At 39.5% G+C, this 19,726-nt stretch overlaps 1 protein-coding gene across 5 annotated transcripts in view; it reads right to left on the bottom strand.

Moving 5' to 3' along the window:
* LOC119658490 (diacylglycerol lipase-alpha) overlaps window positions 1-19,726 on the bottom strand; it is a 208,284-nt gene that overhangs the window by 19,139 nt on the left and 169,419 nt on the right. For 3 of the 5 annotated variants that reach the window (XM_038065949.1, XM_038065950.1, XM_038065952.1), the window contains 11 exons: window positions 17,023-17,129; window positions 16,851-16,955; window positions 16,545-16,646; window positions 16,307-16,484; window positions 16,032-16,251; window positions 15,762-15,961; window positions 10,434-10,958; window positions 10,228-10,369; window positions 5,222-5,326; window positions 4,910-5,037; window positions 3,430-3,453 (listed from right to left, as the gene is read on the bottom strand). In XM_038065949.1, coding sequence (XP_037921877.1) covers window positions 3,430-3,453; window positions 4,910-5,037; window positions 5,222-5,326; window positions 10,228-10,369; window positions 10,434-10,958; window positions 15,762-15,961; window positions 16,032-16,251; window positions 16,307-16,484; window positions 16,545-16,646; window positions 16,851-16,955; window positions 17,023-17,129 — 1,836 coding nt within the window. Of the gene's footprint in view, window positions 1-3,386; window positions 3,454-4,909; window positions 5,038-5,221; window positions 5,327-10,227; window positions 10,370-10,433; window positions 10,959-15,761; window positions 15,962-16,031; window positions 16,252-16,306; window positions 16,485-16,544; window positions 16,647-16,850; window positions 16,956-17,022; window positions 17,130-19,726 lie in introns of all 5 variants that reach the window. The other 2 variants (XM_038065953.1, XM_038065951.1) reach the window with 2 other exon arrangements.

Consider the following 19,726-nt stretch of genomic DNA (forward strand, 5'->3'; position numbering starts at 1 on the left):
TAACGCCAAGAATTTGTTTCTATTTGCACAATTCCAAATTTTATTTTAAACTCCCAAATAGTGCTAGCGAATAATGTAATAATGTACATTCACCTCATTCGTTAATACCTACGCAACGTTCCGGCATAGCGAAGGGATCCCCGTTTAGTTGGGTGGATGCTTTAGCCGTTCTTTTGTTTCTGGACGAGGCGTGGGATTTTTTTGTTGTCGCTAGTAAGCAGGTATCAATGACCGCTCCGAGGAGCCCATTTAGCGCTGTCGTGCGCCGTTTTGATGCCACAAACTCCTAAGAACGTGACTGCTGTTATGAGTACAAGGAGGCAGAGTCCAACCGGCTCAGATTTTTAGAGCCAGCCCGTAGCATTCACGAAGGAAAGCAGCTCTTCCACCTTGCAGCTAGAAATCTCTCCGAGGTCCCCAAAGAATGGTTTACCCAGTGTCCGTAGCCTGACTCTAACTAGAGCTGGGCCATCGCAGAAGAAGTGCCTGAGGGTTTCCTCCTTTTCTCCGCTTGTCGCTAAGGAAACATGAACTTCCAAGTTCAATGCCCTGCTAGCGGAGTCAGGATGAACGGGACTGGAACCGGTTGATCGCAGAGACAGCTGATGAGCGAGAGATGGGAGACATATCGTTTTTACTTGAAGAGGAGAATGGTCGCGAGAAATTCGGCAGTGGTGTCTTGAAGGGAGTGAGACGTTTTGGCAGCTTAAAAAATTGTCAAGTGGAATACTGTGTTTAATTTGGGGCGGTTTGAAAATTAAGGAAGAACAAGACGCGTGGAAGATTATGCCTCTTGGATAAATTCAAACTGAAGATAAAGGAATCTGTGCCGTGAGAAATATTTGCATTCGATCGCGGATAGCTAATCAGAACGAAGAGGCAATCTTAAAAAGAGTATGAAAAAGATGGAAATTGCATAAGTATTATAGGAATTGGATTTTATTACTGATAAGTGATCAGCGCTGGATTTCGTTTCCCGATTCAGCTGATTAACAACCGCACGTATTGGGCAAACAGCGGTGTCCCGAATATGTTATTGTTGAGTCCTGTGAATGCGTACTATTGAAAAACAAGTCGGAATACCGGAAGCTGGCGCTTCGGGTATAAAGATTTTGTGTTCATCTTATGTGACAAACTTTTTACGCATATTTTTCCATTCATATAAGGCTAAAAACCCAAAAATTCTTCCATATTTTTTTCAAACTACAAGAAATACCTACATATTACAGACGTAGATAATATGCTCACTCTAAACAAGCAAACATTGCCTATTACCGAATGTAGGTATATAAATTGATTGTACATCTGTTTTCCATTTACTACGTGCATAAAAGTATGCATATGTACCTATAAAGTACGTACATTGAATACCGCTTGCTCAATGTATAAATATATCTATCACTATCCCAAAGCTTCACTCAAATATACATATAAATACATACATATATCTGGCTCAAGGAATTTATATATTAAAAATTAAAAAACTAACTGTTTCCCTGCGACCTCCCATTCATGTGAGCTTGACTAATTGTTATGATGACGTCTGCACGTTTTACAATGCACGAAATTCACACAAAACGCGAAAGTTTCACCTTCTATAACTTTGTAAATAATATTTGGATTTCCTTCAAACTGCCCAAAGTCATGCCTTATGTTATCCCTTATACCACTCCCAAGTACTTCTAGCAAGAACTTAAGGAGGGGTTTCCGGCTAAATTTAGAAAATATGCTAATATATTATTATTACTGTATTTGATGTACTGATGTATTTTGAGGTCTAGATTTGATTTAGATACACTGTTTTTTTTTTTCAGATTTTTCGGATACATAGGTTGTGAGAACGAGACCTGTTACACTTTTGAGGGTGATATATTGAACGTTTCACCGATATCAAATATGGGACCAATTTCGAAAAGTACTAATTGAGCCTTTTCATTTCATACTCCACATGGCCACATTCTATCAAAAAAATGTTGCATTCTTCATTCACAAGTGTTTGTTTTTTCTTCTTCATATTAGTTTACACTATTTTTATTTTTATTTTGTCCTATCATTTTTCTTTATTTGATTGGATTGCTTGATTCGTTTATTATTTTATTATGAATATAAGCTATTAGCATGAAATGGAAATACGGTTCTGTTTAATTTGAGGACTCTCTTCTTCCCTCCTCCTCCTTAACTCCACAGAACTAGCTAGGATCGAGGATGCGATCCGTCGTGCATCTTCCTTTCTGTTGGCGGGATTCGGGTCCGGAGTTTCGAGGCTCAAAACGCGCAGTCGAGCAATTTTTCTAATATTCAGGCTTAGCTTCCGTGTTGGTATTTCGATATGTGCACGCGATCCCCGTGTTTGATATATATTTCAGGAATTTTAGCAATAACACGTCATGGATCGAAGTGCTGAGAGAACTCATCATCATCATAAGAATACACTAATTTTGATTGAGAATCGAAAAGGTGCCCAATGAAAGTACATATGAATCAAGCAGGGCTAGTTGTTAACAACCTGCACGCATTCTGCCCACAATATTATGAAGAACCCTGAATTCGAATTGTTTTAGAAGAATTGATGGTGGTAATGTTTAATAATGCGCAATGAATACTGGCAGTTTAATTAAATTAAAATAGAAAGTAGATCAAGTCATCTTGGTTGGGGAAACAATTGTAATGATGTTTTGCATTGATAAATTTGAAAGTATCAACAACAATTGTATATCCCCCGAGAGTACTTTTTTATTTCTAAAGGAGAGTGCTCGATATGTTACAACATCATTGCTTCAAACCACTTCCACTTAACAACTCTAAGGTAAAATGCAGATGTTTAGTTTCTTACGAAATATGTTCATCTCTAATGAACTAAAAATTAAATCCTGCAAAATACATTAAACATCATTTATTTCATAGCATGCTCTCGACGTCTCACCAAATAAAAATAATAAAATAAAGAGGGAACACTTTTCTAAAAACAGACCGTCACCAATTTATTATGCCTTTGCATGCAATTTTTATTTGTTTGTACAACTAAAATTCCAATGAAATACTTCTGCCCAAAATAAGAACCCCTAAAATGTACTGCACTTAAATACAAACCTTGAAATAAATGACCAAACAGGGTGAAAAAACGGATTACAAGGTAATGATTTCAATGGAAATTCGTACATTTTTATTGATATAAATTTCATCACGCATGCATCTGAGGTAACATATGCAAATTTCTGAATAGTAACTACGAAGATACTTCCAGACACCTTTATTCAAACCCCATATACCACCCTTCAAGAGCATATCAATGAAACGGAATTCGTGTGAGTACATCTAAGTAGTAATCTCAACAGAAAACATCATGCAACAGTGAACCTGATTGTTGAGCTTAACAGAATACTTTCCAACAACAAGAGCTAAATGCTCATCATATAAAGAGTATCCTACCTCCACCCTCTGTCATATTTGTGTCTGCAAAAAATTCAAAACAAAATTAGTCTTAAGCAAAAAGCGCGTATTTTATGAAAAGAAAAAGCAATGAAAAATCGTGTTTTCCTCATCATTCCGATATGGTTTTCATGTAAATGAACGAAAACTAATTGTTAAAGCGAAAAGATAAAATTTCCACAAAAGCCTCCAGTCGTACTTTGTACGTTACACTCACTCACCTACCGCAGAGCGGAGACCAAGGTAATATCTGTGTTTTGCAGTTATTTCACTATGCTACGGGTCTTACGGTCATGTGTTTTCCATCCTTTAGTCTTCTACAGTTTATGACAAAGTTGAGTGTACACGGTTCGGAATATTCTACTACATTTAAACAATTGTATGAGACATATTAGAGAGGTTTGAATATTCTGTTTTATAAGAAAACAGTCGAAAACATTTGAGTTTAAACACAAAATAACGTCTGACTGCACTAAGCGCTTGCGATAGAAAGCGACATCTCCTTTTCGACGACTCTACAGAAACCAGCAGAGTGAATCTTTCCAAGATGTTTATACTCAATTCTGCTCCAATGATAAGCGGCACTTCAACTCCCACTATTCATAGTACACATATTTGTGAAGATGAAGAAAAGGTAAAATATCTGAAGGTAACAGAAAAAACTGTTTATTAGAATCATGGCCCATAGTCATAATTGGTTCACTCTTGGTATGTAAAATATTGTACAACAGAAAGGATTCTAACAAAAAAGACTTTAGCAGATGCCGTTTTTCCAAGCCAAAAGTTGTTGTTCAATTATTTTATTTGGCGATGGAGAAGGGTTGTGCGGTCGGCACAGTGCGTTCTCTGACTCCTAACACTGCTGAGTAATGTGCATCCAATATGAAGATACATTCTTGATAACAACTAGCGGCAGTATACTAAAAAAATGCAGAAATCTTACTGACTTTATAGTGTAACTTTATAATTTGCCAAAATTATCCAATCGAATCTTGAAGAAAGTTGCTTAGTTTTTATATAGGAACAATTTCGTCAAATACTTTTGGGAGAGAATGAGCCCAATATCCTCCATGCACGATTAAATGATTGTCATGATTTTTAAACAAATCTATATAACTCACAGTGTACACTCAACTCCGGCAACCGTCGCATTTCAACTGCAACTTTCACAATCACCATTATAACTGCATAGCCTGCTATCATACAATACCTGATTCTGCCAATTATGCAGTTTGTCTACATACGCCCACCTGAGCGTAAGTATCATCCACATATGTATTTACAATTCCTTGAAAAAAATAACAAACGAAAATATATGGAAACGACTTCAAGACGGATACACATATGTTGCTCTTGTAGTTTGGTCTCCCCCTCAAAGCAAATGCCAGAAGGAAGAAAGTTTACGTTTAAAGGAACGACGACGAAGGTTGAGGACAGAGACAAAATAATTATATGTGCAAGAAAAAAAGGAAAAACTTACTCATCGGGGGATGGATGATGGCGAACGATGTGTATGATCCTACCAGGTGGATACAATGGTTGATGGAGAGTTAAAGCTATTGAACTATCCGTCGGGTGCACACTTGTTGTCCGCGCTGTATCCCTTTGCTGTGTCATGAGGATAAAAGAAAAACACAATAGAAGATGAAAACAATGCACGCTTGGAAGTGTTTATGCCATTTATGTTCTCAATGCATGCAAGATTAGAGCTTTATTTTCTAGATTAGAGTGTGTGACCAGAAAAAGTGGATACAAATTACTACAGCTAAATGGGAATTATCATAATATTTACCTCCTTATACTGGTTTATATGAGTATCTTGGCTAGACATTTCAACAACCGATGTTGGTTCGGGACCACAACCACAGCAGACCACGGAACATGTTATCGTCTTCCACTAGATTGATACGATAGAATATATTTGATATAATATTTAACTCAATATATTTTCGGCTGTGCCATTAATAATAATGTTTAATGATAGCAATAAAAATAGGACTATAAAAAGTGCGGTTTAAAATAATCGGATTATCACAAATCAGGCAAGACGGGGGATGATTTAACAATTGTCAGTGTCACGCCTTAATCATTTGATTGTTAAGTGTGAAGTATTTTCAGAATGGTAGTCTTTCTGGATGATCCGAACCCATACAAATAAGTCGGGAAACCGGCAGCTAGACGCTTCAGGTACGAAAGGTTTTGTGTATTTCTTTTATAAAGAGATTTGAGTGTGCATTTGTCCCATTACTATGTAGCACGTTATATTGTATGCATGTATTATGTGAGAATATCCACTTTCAAGTGATACTGACATTCAAAGTCTTAAATTTGCACAGAAGCGACAGCTTTGACCCATTATAACTTTGTTAGTAATAGTGCGATTTTCACCAAATTGAGTAGGGTTATCCTCTATGATGTAGCTACATTGCACAAAATTCTAGGATGAACTCAAGGGTAGTTTTTACTCAATTTCCCCAAAAATATGGTAATATATTATTATTAAATTCATTTGACGGGAAATCGCTATGGAGTTTATTTTGAGGCCTGGACACCGTATATTCATGATTTCAGATTTAATTTTTCAGATTTGTTGGTTGGGTAGTTTCTGAGAATGGGTTCGTTAAAGAAATCATCACTTTCCACCCCTCCCACTCCCCACCTTTCTCAAAACTTCGTCTTCGAAAAGTACTGACTGAAAGCTTTAATTTGATACCCCACATGACTATATTTGATGGAAAAAAAATGTACACCCCCCTTTTGCAATTGGGAGACCCCCCCCCCCCCTTAAATTCGACGAAAAAGGATGTGATTCACTATATGCGTGAGCGTTCACAGTTCCAACCTATCTACCTGCGTGTTAGGGCACTTCATTTAAGACCGTATTGGTGCCTTACAGGACCGGGCACACTGTGTTGGGCAATGGCGTCAACATTGCGCTCACCCGTAACTATTACCCAGGTTTGACTAGGCACTCATTAATAGCTGTAGTTGACTTGTATGCGACATCCAGTCACGATACAAATCCCTCTGCCATCACTGAGATTTGAACCGCGCCCTTGCGATATGACAGCCTAGCGCTCTAACCACTTAACATTAACATTAAAAAAAGTATAGAAAATGACGGTGATAATATCAATAAATTGAAGACTTTCAAATGAGTTTATAGTTTGATCTTGCTTGCGAAACTTTTCTCATTGACCTTTCCATTTTCTGCTCTGCAGATTTCTTCTGTATTTCTTTGTTTTATTGTATTTTGAATCCTCGCTCCCTCCAGCATTTTCGTTCTGGTAGTAAGCTCTCTTTTCACAATTTTGCAAATACACAAAAAATCTTAGGAAATAGGGAGGGAGCTTGTTGCGTCCTGTAAGTACAGAAACGTCAACAACGCCTCGGAGAGGGGCTGACCTCACGCCAAAGATATTTGTCTATCGAAAACGGACTATGGTTTGTTTCTAAAATGTGGGAACACCCCTCAACAACGGTGTCGAGGATCCCCAGGAAGCTCGCTTTCTCCAATTCGAAGAAGAATTCCAACGGTATAAGCCAGACATGCAGGGCCTATGTGACGGCTACCGCAAGGCATGCTCTCTTGACCTAGGAGCCGATTTCTGATAGCATTCTGACTGCGAGATTTCGATCCAGGTTAAAGAGCATTACACAGTACAATGATATGCATCAATGGCTACTTTCGATATGGTGGAAAAGTATGTTACCTACGAGCAATTGCAAACAAGAGACTTCCTAAAGGTGACATTGTGATCGGAATCAGTCATCTGCATAACAAGATCGGCGTGCATATGATGATAGGAGGGTTTGTGAATGTCTGCAGCTTAAAACGCCTCGGCATTAGCGGCACATTGTTCGAATACAGAGGTTTCAACTGACCGACACCGTGCGAGCAATCACATTGACCAATTTGCGATCAGCAGGAGATTTAGGAGTTGTCTTTTGGATGTGCATAACAAGAGAGGCGCTGGCATCATTGGAGAGCCGCGACCCCCAAGTTCAACATCGATCGCTCCTAGTGGGAGAGTTATCTTGCTGATCGGATGGCGAATACACTGAGTAACCCGTCTGAGAATATCGATGAACATGGGACCGCCATCAAATATGTTCTTTTTGCGGGTGCTACGAAGGTCGCTGCCCACGAGAATAGAAATCAATACACTAAAAGGGAATAACGCCGCGAGGTTCGATGGTCTCTCCGCAGTTATATATCGCTGCACCTGTAGTTCCACCGATCTGCTACCTCCACTCCTACCTTTCCCAGAGAGAGGAAGAAGGAGATTATCGTTAAGATTCTAAACAAGGGCACCCATTTGTAGGGGTAGAGTTTTCTACCGTCGCCAAAATAATAGCTAAAATAACCCTGTGACGTAAAAAGTGGTGCAAAGTGTCAGCGTTGCATCTAGTCACCGATATTATTTTCTTATTCCAATTTTCTCACGTTCTTCGTGTTGCCTTTTCCGGTGGACGTTGAAGAGTTCAATGGACTATAATATCTTTCCTTAAACACCTCGACTATGCTGGTGACATCTGTTTGCTCTCTCACCGGGCCATGAACCTTGGCCAAATGGCTCTGGATTTGGAAAGAGAGGTATTTGGAGTTGGACTGAAGATAAACCCCAACAAAACCAAGGTTTTCAGTCTGACAGGTCATCACACTCTGTGGCATATAGCACGGCAACCCCACCTTGCGCCATCGTTGGTGAACCGTTGAAATACATTTTAACTCTCCCAGGACTTCCCGACACGCCCGCTTTTCAGCAGAGTTCACTAAATCACATTGATGGTGATGAAGTAAATCAACTCGTTCGAATTGGAGATGGGCGTTGGATGAATCTTTAACTTTCCATACACCGTCAACAAACAAGACAACTTTGACCCAGCCGCGATCGATATTTTTTTCAACCAACTCCAGTCTGTGCTTGTTTCACGGAGACTACAGTTTCGTTCAGAGTACTTTCTTAAATCATTCTATTTTCAAAAACTGCTTCCTTATTATATATATATGTGTATCACATTTGCAGGGGTATATCCACACCACGTTCGCTGAGTATATGTCCGACTCGCCTCACCATCATCGTATTATTTTTCCACAATATGTGCAGGCATTTCGTGTTCAACCTCTCTCTTCTGCCTCCTTACTTCTTCATTGACATTACTGGCCCCTTATTTCCATTAGGCCCTCTGCCCACAAAAGCTCTTATACACTAAGGTATTCTCGTGACTTTGCGACGTTTTGATGTTTGGTCATGTAATATCCCTTTATTTTTCGCCTTACAACGGCAACACGGAAAAAGAAAATAGAGTAAACTTCTACGGTGAGGCTTATATGTGTTCCTTTTACGGTCCAGATATTGTAAAACTACTTCTGATAGGAGAAATCGACCACTGCATAATAGCAGAAAACGCCCAGAAGTTCAGAAATAAAAATTTCCGACAATTTCATTTTAGTAAAAACTCCCATTCTTATTAAGGTTTATTTTATCAATTGTTTGATTTTGGAATTGAATTTTGCCAAAGCCGATCCCAAGCGTGTTAAGAGAGAGAGATGATGATGAGGTAGTCCCCTGTGAGTTGGGGAGATTTAGAATTCACTCAAAGTATTTTCTGCTTATTGTACAGGGCAACTAACTAAAAGGGATGAATATCTGTGCACTAGCAACCCGCCAATCTTATTATGTTTCAGAAATGGCCACGATCGCATCCTCTTCTCCGACGGTATAGGGGCTCCTCAGAATGCTTGAATCCTCCAACTTCTGCGAATATATCAGCGATTCGGGTTGGAAATTATGGGGTTAAATGGTGTCGGATGTGTTTTTGTATTTGGAAAGTCTGCCGGAAATAATCATGAATCTGGTGAAGTAATGCGCTATTTGGTCCTTGGAACCGATATCAGAAAAAATAATAACTGCGAAGTCGTGGTCCACAAAGGGAAACATCTCAATACTAGTGTTACGCATCAACGAAGACTTCCAAGAGAAAAAGGAGGCTATGAGCAGTTCAATGCAACCCAGGAGTAGTTTTTTAAAGGTGGCATTGCGATCGTGATGGATAATCTGAATACTAAGATGGATTTTAATCATATCTATCTCGGACGTGCAATGGGCAAACACGGTCTTGGGGACCGTAATGACAACAGGGAAATGTTGCCCACAGGGTGGCATACAAGCGGGATCTAAATACACCTTCGACTAACTGCACAGCGAAAAGACCTTAAGTAATTACAAATGTGACAAATTATAGAAGCAAATGTGCGGATAGGTTTTATAAGGTTCACACAAAACTCATTCGTTAGGAAACCAAATCAAATAAGATCAACTTAGTATGGTCGATCACAAGGAAATTATCTGTTCTTTTCACTTTTTAGCTTTGATATGTTCTTTCTAAATTTTCACCAAGGATACCGTCAAGGATACAAGTGCGTATACATGCACCTTAAGAAACAGCAATAACATTCGTAAGCCAATCATAAAATTTAAATTATGAAAATTTTACTTTATGACGACCAATTGAACAAATTAATAAGCTGCATTCGAAGGGCACATTCTCTTTCATGTTCAAAATCATCAGTGTAACTGATATGGAGGATTCCATCTTCATAATAGTGGTTCATTGGTTAATAGTATATTCGCCAATTTAGTGGAGCATTTTTGGGTTGGCCTTGGAGTACTTAGAAACTAATCACAAAAACTCCACCTAACCTTGTGCAATAATACTTATATTCTACAGAGGAATTTATTTTAATCCTTACACTGAACTTCTAATATCCAACATGTATGATTTTATTGTTACCTTTGGATCAACACTTCTTTTAATTGCATTAATGAGATCAGCTCGTAAGGCTTCCATTTGATGAAGTCCTATTCTAGGCACTACATCCTTTCCTACAACTACAGAGGTTATGAATGATTTAGAATATTCAACGGCAGGCATGCTACAATAAAAAGATTGATTCATCATAAAATTCAACAAAGTGATTCAATATATGTGACACTCACCTTAGTAATCCACCTGGCGGTGAATAACTAAAACATTGCAAAGACGGATACTGTGGTTTCAAGAGAATGGCAAGGATCGCTGCTGTTCCGGCTCCTAACGAATGTCCAACCAATACCAAACCGAAATTTTGGGTATTTTTCGCCGGGTTATGTGTCAGAGCCTTTTGAATTAGATTATCTTCTTCTATTTTTCTTTTAATATATATAGCTGCTTGGACCATTCCTTTATGGCCTAGCCAATCTTCTCGTGGAGGGTCTAACGGAAGCACATCACCTTCGGCATTCAAATCCGTTAATACGTCCTTCATACTAAGCGTACCTCGTATACTTATTACTATTTTTTTTTGAGAATAATCAATGGCAACGAAGAAAGGCGTTTCTCCAACATCAACGTGATACGTAGCATATATCACTTCGACATCGCCAATTTGTAAAGTCTTTTTAAGGGCGGCATAGTTACAATAACAACAATTATCTTGTATAACTTCGGCCGTGTCCTTTTGGCCGCAGCATGAAAGACAGCACCTGTAGGGGAAAATGTATTTATTAAAATTCCAATATTGTACACAGTGAAAAGTAATTATTTCAAGTTCCAATTATAATCTTTATTCAAGATAAATCTTAACATTTCTATGTCGCAGAAAAATGAAATTTCGATTGGAAAACCGATAAACAGCGGTCGATTCAAAGTTAGCAATGATTCTTTTGCACATGTTTCTTGCTATTCTTTAAATCCCCAAACTTCACTAACTAAATACTAAAATTGAATATAACTCTCAGGCCGGGCGCAAGTTGAGACGCAGGGTGGCGCAGAGTGATACAAGAACGTAGGAAGCGAAATTTTCTGCGCGCAGGTAAAGCGAAAGTTAAGGCATTTTTTTATAACCACTTCGTGCATTACAATGTGCCGGTGTATTGACAATTACGGAATAATTGCTGCATATTTAAAATCTTTGTTAAGTTCCGAATCTGATTCAGACGATGTTGAAGAAATGATCGCAACAATATTTCCCAGACAAGTCCCAAAAAGCGGTTATTTTTTTACAAAAAACAATAGAGAATTTCAAAATTAATAGCATATAACCTAAGACCAGTTTTATGAATTGCAGAGATTCATCAAAAGGAAGGATGTGAAGCATGAAAGCCTATCGGAACCGAAGAAAAACTGGCTGTAAGTACGAAATTTATTAATTGCCTGCAAATCTAAGAGGTCATATTTTCTTTTATGCAGGAATGAAAGAATAAGTGAATAGTTTTATTTTTATACACACTTGTTACTATTGAAAAATTATATTTTATTACTAATTAAATGAATTAAAAATTAATAGGGAAAAATACAAGCATTTACAATACAAAATTAATACTACTTTTTAGTCAGAAGAAAAATTATTGATGAAGATAACCAAATCACTCTCTTCTCGGTCTATAAATGCAGCATTGCCATTAGTCTCGCTGGAGGTTTGGTGAGACGAATTTTCAGAAGAAAAATGGCACGAATGGGAAGGATTTCCAATTATAATCAGTGTATTGTGCTAGAGTACTAAATGGAAAGACATGGCCGGGTTGCTGTTTGTATGCTCCCGGAATATTTAATTATGTAGCTTCCAGCTTTGAAAATATAATTTTTAGCGAGATGTTGTCACTGAGGCGGCATTCTTTCTGTTGTCTCTTACATAAACCTAAAAAGTTATATAGACAAGTACTAGGGGGTTCAAGCCTTACCAGAGGACTAAGCTTGGAGAAAATTTCCGGCCCGCCCACCTGCCTCATCGAACTTAATGGCTATCTCAGTTCGATCAAAATGTAAGGGGCCTAAGGACCAAGCTGTCGTGTTTCAAACTGTCTGCCTTAGCATTCCAACATCACGTAATCCGCATTTCTGAAACTTGGTTGGATGACAGGATTTCAGATTCCCAGCTCATCGAAGATTACTCTATCTTTCTTTGTCACAGAGACTGCGCTGCGCTTGACAAGACAACCGGCGCAATTGCCCCAATAGCTGTTAAGTCCCCTCTCCGTACCGAAATCATCCTTTCTTCCTCCCCCTTCACCTAGGTTCCTGTCACTATATGTATACCCCTTTGTCATATCCTGTATATATTTTCCCTGCCTCAACTCCCCTCCTCTGTACCACGATTTCTTCGACAGGTTATCAGGAGTCCTAATCGTTTTGTTCCCCTCACTCACCTACCCTTCTCTTCGTTTATCCATTTTCATCTACAGCTGTGGCGCCCTTCAATTTAACTTCTCTAGAAATCAGTTAGATCGCACTCTTGATCTTGTCCTCTCTAACCTGCCTGTGCGTTGCCTTTTCCAATCCCCTCATGCCCTCTCCTATGTTGCCCCTCTTCTTTTTCTTCAGCCTTTGTCCCGTTCACAAGCGGGGTCTGCTCGTCGTGATCAGTTTCGCCATTTAGCTCTATCGAATGCCTGATCTGGGTGCAATCTCGAGATAAAAATAAAACTAGGTAGCTTTCTCCTACTACAATATATTTTAATAGTTATTTTGTAGTAGGAGAAAGCTACCTAGTTTTATTTTTATTAAGAAGAAATACAAGCATCGGAACGATAACTATTTTAAAATCTCGAGACTTTTAAATCCCACCGTTGTTTCGGCCTGCCTTTTGGTCGTTTACCATCAACTTCTATGTTCAGACCAATCTTGGCAAGTGAATTCTCGTTAGCACGAGTTGCGTGACCATACCATCGAAGACGCATCTCTCGCAATTTTTCCACGATCGGTGTAAACCCATAACGATCGCGGATATTCTCATTTCGGATCAGATCAAACTGTGTCACGCCACTAGCCCAACGCAACATTTTCGTCTCCATTACCGCAAGACGCCGTTTATTGTCTTTTATATTTGGCCAACACTGAGAACCATAGAGAGCGACAGGAAGGACGACATTGCGGTAGATTTTAGATTTGAGACGTTCGTTGATACGTCGATCACAAAGAACACCAGTTGTGGAGCGCCACTTCATCCAGGTTGCGTTAACAACGCATAACGCAGTTTTCCGTTGGCTGATAGCGTGGATCCGAAGTGTTTAAATCGCTCAGTTCTGGCCAGATCACTACCGCTGACAGTGATTGTGTCTGTTTTATAGGGAACGGTCATCAAAAATTCAGTTTCATTTAGATTCAATCTGACGCCCATCATCCTGCTCTCGAGCTCAATACTCAGATATCCCAACTCCACTCCCCTGTCGCGCGCAAGCTTACCAAGTTCAACTTTCGTAAGGCGAACTTCGAAGATCTGAATTCAGCCCTGCGGCAATGAACTGGGTTCCCTTCCTCTCTCCATTAACATGTGACCAAGCACTCAACACCTTCTACATCACTTTATCTGATCTTCTTCCCTCTTACGTCCCTTCCTCTCCCAAGTTCTTACGCTCTTACTCCGTCCAGTTCACCACTGGCTCTTACCCCGTCCAGTTCACCACTGAAGTCCACACAAAAACTTCGTCAAAACCACACTGCGAGGAAGAAGTTTCTATTTTCTAGAACCTATGCTGACTTAGCTTTTTTCAAAACTTTGTGTTCCTTGATTAAATCCTTAATATGTAAGTCCAGAAACGAACATCTGACCAGTGTTGAAGACTCGATGAAGCGCGGAAACCTCAAACATTACTGGTCCCACATTCGCAACTCCCGCTATCCTACTAGCCACCCCTTCCATCCATTATATTCTCTGGCTCCTCAACTGAGAGACGTTCTCAACTATCTTGTGATTTACTCTGCCGCTACTTTTCCTCACTCTCTGTTCCCTCTTCTTCCTCCTCTTCCCTCCCGCTAGTGGATGTAGCCTTGTCGAGTACCTCCCAACTTGATGACTTGATGACAATGTTGGCCCTGGCTACGATGGTCTTTCAAACGTCTTTTTGCTTAAAACTGGTCCGTCCATCTCCTTTCTCTTAACCCTTATTGTCAATAAAAGCCTCGAAGAGAATCATTTTCCCAGGTTGGGAAAGAAGGCTATCATCATCGCCATTCACAAAAGTGACTATCATACGGTTGCCAAGAATTAAAGTCCCATTTCCCTCCTTTCCCCCTGTTCTAAAATCTTGGAAAGATATGTCAGCCAATGGGTGTCCGCCCACTTTGCCCACCACATAGAGAAAGAGCAACACGGCTTTGCTAAGCGTAGTTCCATTGCCTCAACCTTGTACGACTTTATCAGCTTTGTCCTCAAATGTCTAAATTCTTGACAGGAAGTGCATACTATTTACACTGACTTTGCTAAAGCCTTTGACACTGTAAATCACAAGATACTTCTATCCAAACTCTCGTCTCTAATCGTTTCTATACCACTTGTTTTATGGCTTCCTTCTTAAATTTCCAACCCATCCTCCCCCCCGCATCTCTTTTGATGGCTGCACATCCCGCACCTTCTCTCATCCTTTGGCGTCCCGCAGGGATCTATTCTGGGTCCTTCATTATTTCTATTTTTTCTTAACGACCTTCCTTCCCATTTGTCGCTGTTGCCTCTATGCCGACGATATTAAGCTGTTTGGCGCTATATCGTCGGCTGTGGACTGTGTTTCCCTTCAATTTAACCTATTTACTCTAGTTCGTTGGCGATCTACTAATGAAAATGTTAGGCGATGACGGTTTTACGGTTTCTTACCAGGGCAGAGGTAAATCGTCAAACGCTGCCTGACCTCTACCCTCGGAGAAAATAAATAAAATTCCAGCTGATGTCATGACAAATGTCATTTCAAGACCATAGGAGGAAACCTCAATGAAATTGTACATATATAATGAATTTTGTTAAGTTCGAAATCTGATTGCTATGTACACTGAATACCCCAAAAAAAAACATTACCTCCTACAGGCTTTTAGAAAAAAAATATGCAAATAAAAAGAAAAATGAGGATAAATTTATGGTTGGGGACGAATTTCCTAATGAGAAATATTAAAACTAACATTAAGCAATCTATGAACAATTTTTTGAATTATTTATATTCATCAAGGAGACAATATTTGCTAGTTTACAATCAACACAGGTCGTAGTCACTAGTGAAACCTGCAGCGTGAACACAAACTTTCGGAGCTCCCGGACGCTTTCAAACTGCGTCAAATCATCCTGCGGTCGAACATTCGTTTTTGCATTTATTTCCTTATTTCACAAAAATTCATTTTGAGTCACGTCATGTCACCTCATCAAACTGCGTCTCAACTTGCGCCCGACCTTAAAGTTTGCTTTGGTGCGGAACTCAAATAATTTTCTATTTAACAAAACCTTCACCTTATGATTACAAAGTGAGTAATGTAGTCATAAAAAGGCAACTATTAACTATAAATTTACATTCTCCAATTCCACTCACCTCAGCTCAGAACACAACTGACAAATATTTGAACGATTTGTCATCAAATACATTGGCCATCCGTAGGCTCCTTGAGCAAAATACATATAATGAATAACAGTTTGAAAAAAGTCGTAATCATGAGCATTATTTAACGCTAGGAACTGTGTTCTTTCAGTGACTGGAACTCCGCTCAGGAACTCGTAGGTTCCATTCTTACGCTGATGTAATATATAAAAGTTCCAATTAATCCAATTGAAGTTCTCTACAAATTTAATTCTAAATACTCACTTGTCTCACGATAGCTTCTCTCTCGAGCTTTTGAAACTTCCTTAAAAGTACTAATCCAGCAACAACATCCGAAGGTACAACATCTAATTCCCTAAAAAAATCACTAAGTAGACGAGCAATGTCTGTGAAAGAGTTTCTATTTCTTTCTGAAGTGCCCATACAACAAAACAGCAAACGACACCGGTGGTCCCAGCTATCTTGATAGGCTCGAATCACTTTTCTGAAAGTTTACACAAATATTTCGCTGCAGTCAATTGTATTATACTAAATATTACCGTTGCCTCCAATTCCTGTTCATACTCCCACTACGTCTGTAGTTGAAACGCGACTCAGACTCTCGCATTGATCTTTGGTATTTTTTCATTTTCACCCACGAACGCCCAGCCGAATCAAAGGTACACCAGATTGTTATTAAAATTGTTAATACTAGTAACCAATTGGATATAACTAAACCTGAAAATCATTCCAAATGTCCGATTAGCATAATTTAATTTACTTATTTCATTTACTCACCTAGAAGAATCTCCTTAGCAGCCACTACAGGAGCTTCAAAATAAAATTGTTTTATCCAAACAACACCTAACACTAACCAGCTTATATCAAATAATATCACAACTGAAATGATATAACAAACACGAATTATGAGACTATATAATCACTGGAATTTCGGCGATACGTTCAACAATTAAAAAAACACGATTTTCTCATGTCTCAAGATTCTGCTGCTGAGGACTCTTGTGAAACAAGTATCCTCGAGCTTCGTCTTGAAATGAGGGCATGTGTTATTCCACTCTGCCATAAGACGGCGACACCACTTACCACTCTTAAGATAAATCCAGTAGTGCATCGTTGCTCGAGCCCCAACATCTAAAATACTTCCTCTGGTTGATACTATACAAATTGCTAATTCTACGCCTATTGAAACTGCAATTTTAAAATTAAGTGTCTTTTTTTATGTACATTTCGAAGTAGGAGCAAAGGTTATAGTTACCTAGTAATATACAAACGTATCCCATTTTGTAGTACCACAATAATTTAATGCTCAATATGGTTATATTGTAGTCTAGGACTAACATTGAAATTCCAAGTATTAAAAACCTGAAAATAGAAAGAAGGAAGTTTATAGGAAACATAATTTGTTTTGCCGAAATATATAATGATGTCAGATATCTAAAACGATTGCTTAACCGATCATATAACCAAAATTTTCATACTTGGAAGCAAGCATACTAAATGAGAAAAATATTGAGTAAAGTAAAAATGCTGACGCCGTTGAAATTTTTCAACATTGTTCAGTAGAGTCAACACCTTCATTAATACAACTTTCGCTCAGTCATTTGTGAGATAAGTACCTACCAGTGTCGTGACACTTATTTGAATCTCTCCACCTTTCAACATAGTGAAACTTGCCGAGGAAATGTTGAATATATTCAAATCATATGTTGCGTTCAGTCAACCTTCACGAAAAAAATGTTTTCTCCTTGTGCGTCCTTCACTCTCTTTCTTCCTCAAACATGATTGAATGGAAAGTTAAGATTGAAACTCAATGAAAATGTTTTCCTATGTTTCAAAAGGTTTCTTTTTGAAAGAATGTCTGAGTAGAACTTGTTTTTCGTTCTTCGTTGTTCGATATCCTTGCAAGCAAGCAGTAAATCGATGTGAAGCGAACAGTCGCTTCAATGGAAGAGCACTTAGAGCTAATTCCATGCACAGTTCTGAAGATGTGAAGTATTAATCTCTTACGAAAGGTATGCCAATAATTTGGCATAGCTCCTTCATAGACAAATATATGTGTACAGAAATCCAGATCCTTCGCCATCGCTCCATCTCAGGCAGGGTCTGCCTCGTCTTCTTTTTCTACTATAGATATTGCCTTTATAGACTTTCCGGGCTGGATCATTCTCATCCATACGGATTAAGCAACCCCGCCACCGTAACCTATTGAGCCGGATTTTATCCACAGCCGGACGGTCGTGGTATCGCTCATAGATTTCGTCGTTATGTAGGCTACGGAATTGTCCATCCTCATGTAGAGGGCCAAAAATTCTTCGGAGGATTTTTCTCTCGAACGCGACCAAGAGTTCGCAATTTTTCTTGCTTAGAACCCAAGTTTCCGAGGAACACATGAGGACTAGCAAGCTCATTGTCTTGTACAGTAAGAGCTGTGACCCTACGGTGAAACATTTCGAACGAAACAGTTTTTGTAAGCTAAAATAGGCTCTGTTGGCTGACAAAAATCGTGCGCGGATTTCATCATCGTAACTGTTATCGGTTGTGATTTTCGACTCTAGATAGGAGAAATTATCAACGGTCTCAAAGTTGTAGTCTCCTATCTTAATTCTTCCCGTTTGACCAGTGCAGTTTGATGTTGTTGGTTGTTTGGTTTTTGATGCTGACGTTGTTGCCATATACTTTGCTTTGCCCTCATTGATGTGCAGCCCAAGATCTCGCGCTGCCTGCTCGATTTGGATGAAGGCAGTTTGTACGTTTCGGATCGTTCTTCCTATGATGCCGATATCGTCAGCATAGGTCAGTAGTTGGGTGGACTTAGAGAGCATCGTACCTCTTGCATTTACCTCAGCATTACGTATCACTTTCTTTAGGGCCAGGTTAAAGAGAACGCATGATAGTGCATCCCCATGTCGTAGCCCGTTGTTAATGTCGAATGGTCACGCGAGTGATCCTGCTGCCTTTATCTGACCTCGCACATTGGTCAGGGTTACCCTAGTCAGCCATACCACTTTCGTCGGGATACTGAATTCTCTCATGGTTGTGTACGGTTTTACTCTGGCTATGCTATCATAGGCGGCTTTAAAGTCGATGAATAGATGGTACCACTGTTGTGCATATTCCAACAGTTTTTCCATCGCTTGCCGCACAGAGAAAATCTGATCTGTTGCTGATTTGCCTCGAGTGAAGCCTCTTTGGTATGGGACAATGATGTTCTGGGCGTATGGTGCTATCCACCTAGTAAGATAGCGGAGAATATCTTATAGATGGTACTCAGCAATGTGATACCTCTATAATTGCTGCACTGTGTGATATCTCCCTTTTTATGTATGAGACAGATAATGCCTCGTTGCCAATTGTCAGGCATTGATTCGCTGTCCCATACCTTGAGCACAAGTTGATGAACCACTTGGTGTAATTGGTCGCCTCCATATTTAACTAATTCGGCTGTAATTCCATCGGCTCCTGGCGACTTATGATTTTTAAGCCGATGAATTGCACAGACTTTTTCTTCTATACTTGGTGGTGGCAGTATTTGTCCGTCGTCTTCAGTTGGCGGGACCTCCAACTCGCCGATGTTCTGGTTGTTCAGTAGTTCATCAAAGTACTCAACCCATCGCTCCAATATGTCCATTCTGTCGGAAATCAGATTTCCCTCTTTGTCTCGGCAGGATGAACATCGAGGTGTGTACGGCTTCATTCTGCTGACTTGTTGGTAAAACCTCCGCGCCTGGTTAGGTTGCTCCCTGTACTTTTCAAGTTTACAGACCTGTCGGTTCTCCCAGGCTTCCTTTTTCCGTCTGTGAAGTCTCTTTCCCGCTCGTCGGAGTTCATGATAAGTCTCCGCCCATGCCCGCGTTCTTTGAGAATGCAACATTACTCGGTATGCAGCATTCTTCCGTTCCTTCCTAGCTTACATTCATCGTCAAACCAACCGTTCCGATTCCTTTTGCGGCTGGGGCCAA

The sequence above is a fragment of the Hermetia illucens genome, chromosome 5 (genome assembly GCF_905115235.1).
Source record: "Hermetia illucens chromosome 5, iHerIll2.2.curated.20191125, whole genome shotgun sequence".
Lineage (NCBI taxonomy): Eukaryota > Metazoa > Arthropoda > Insecta > Diptera > Stratiomyidae > Hermetia > Hermetia illucens.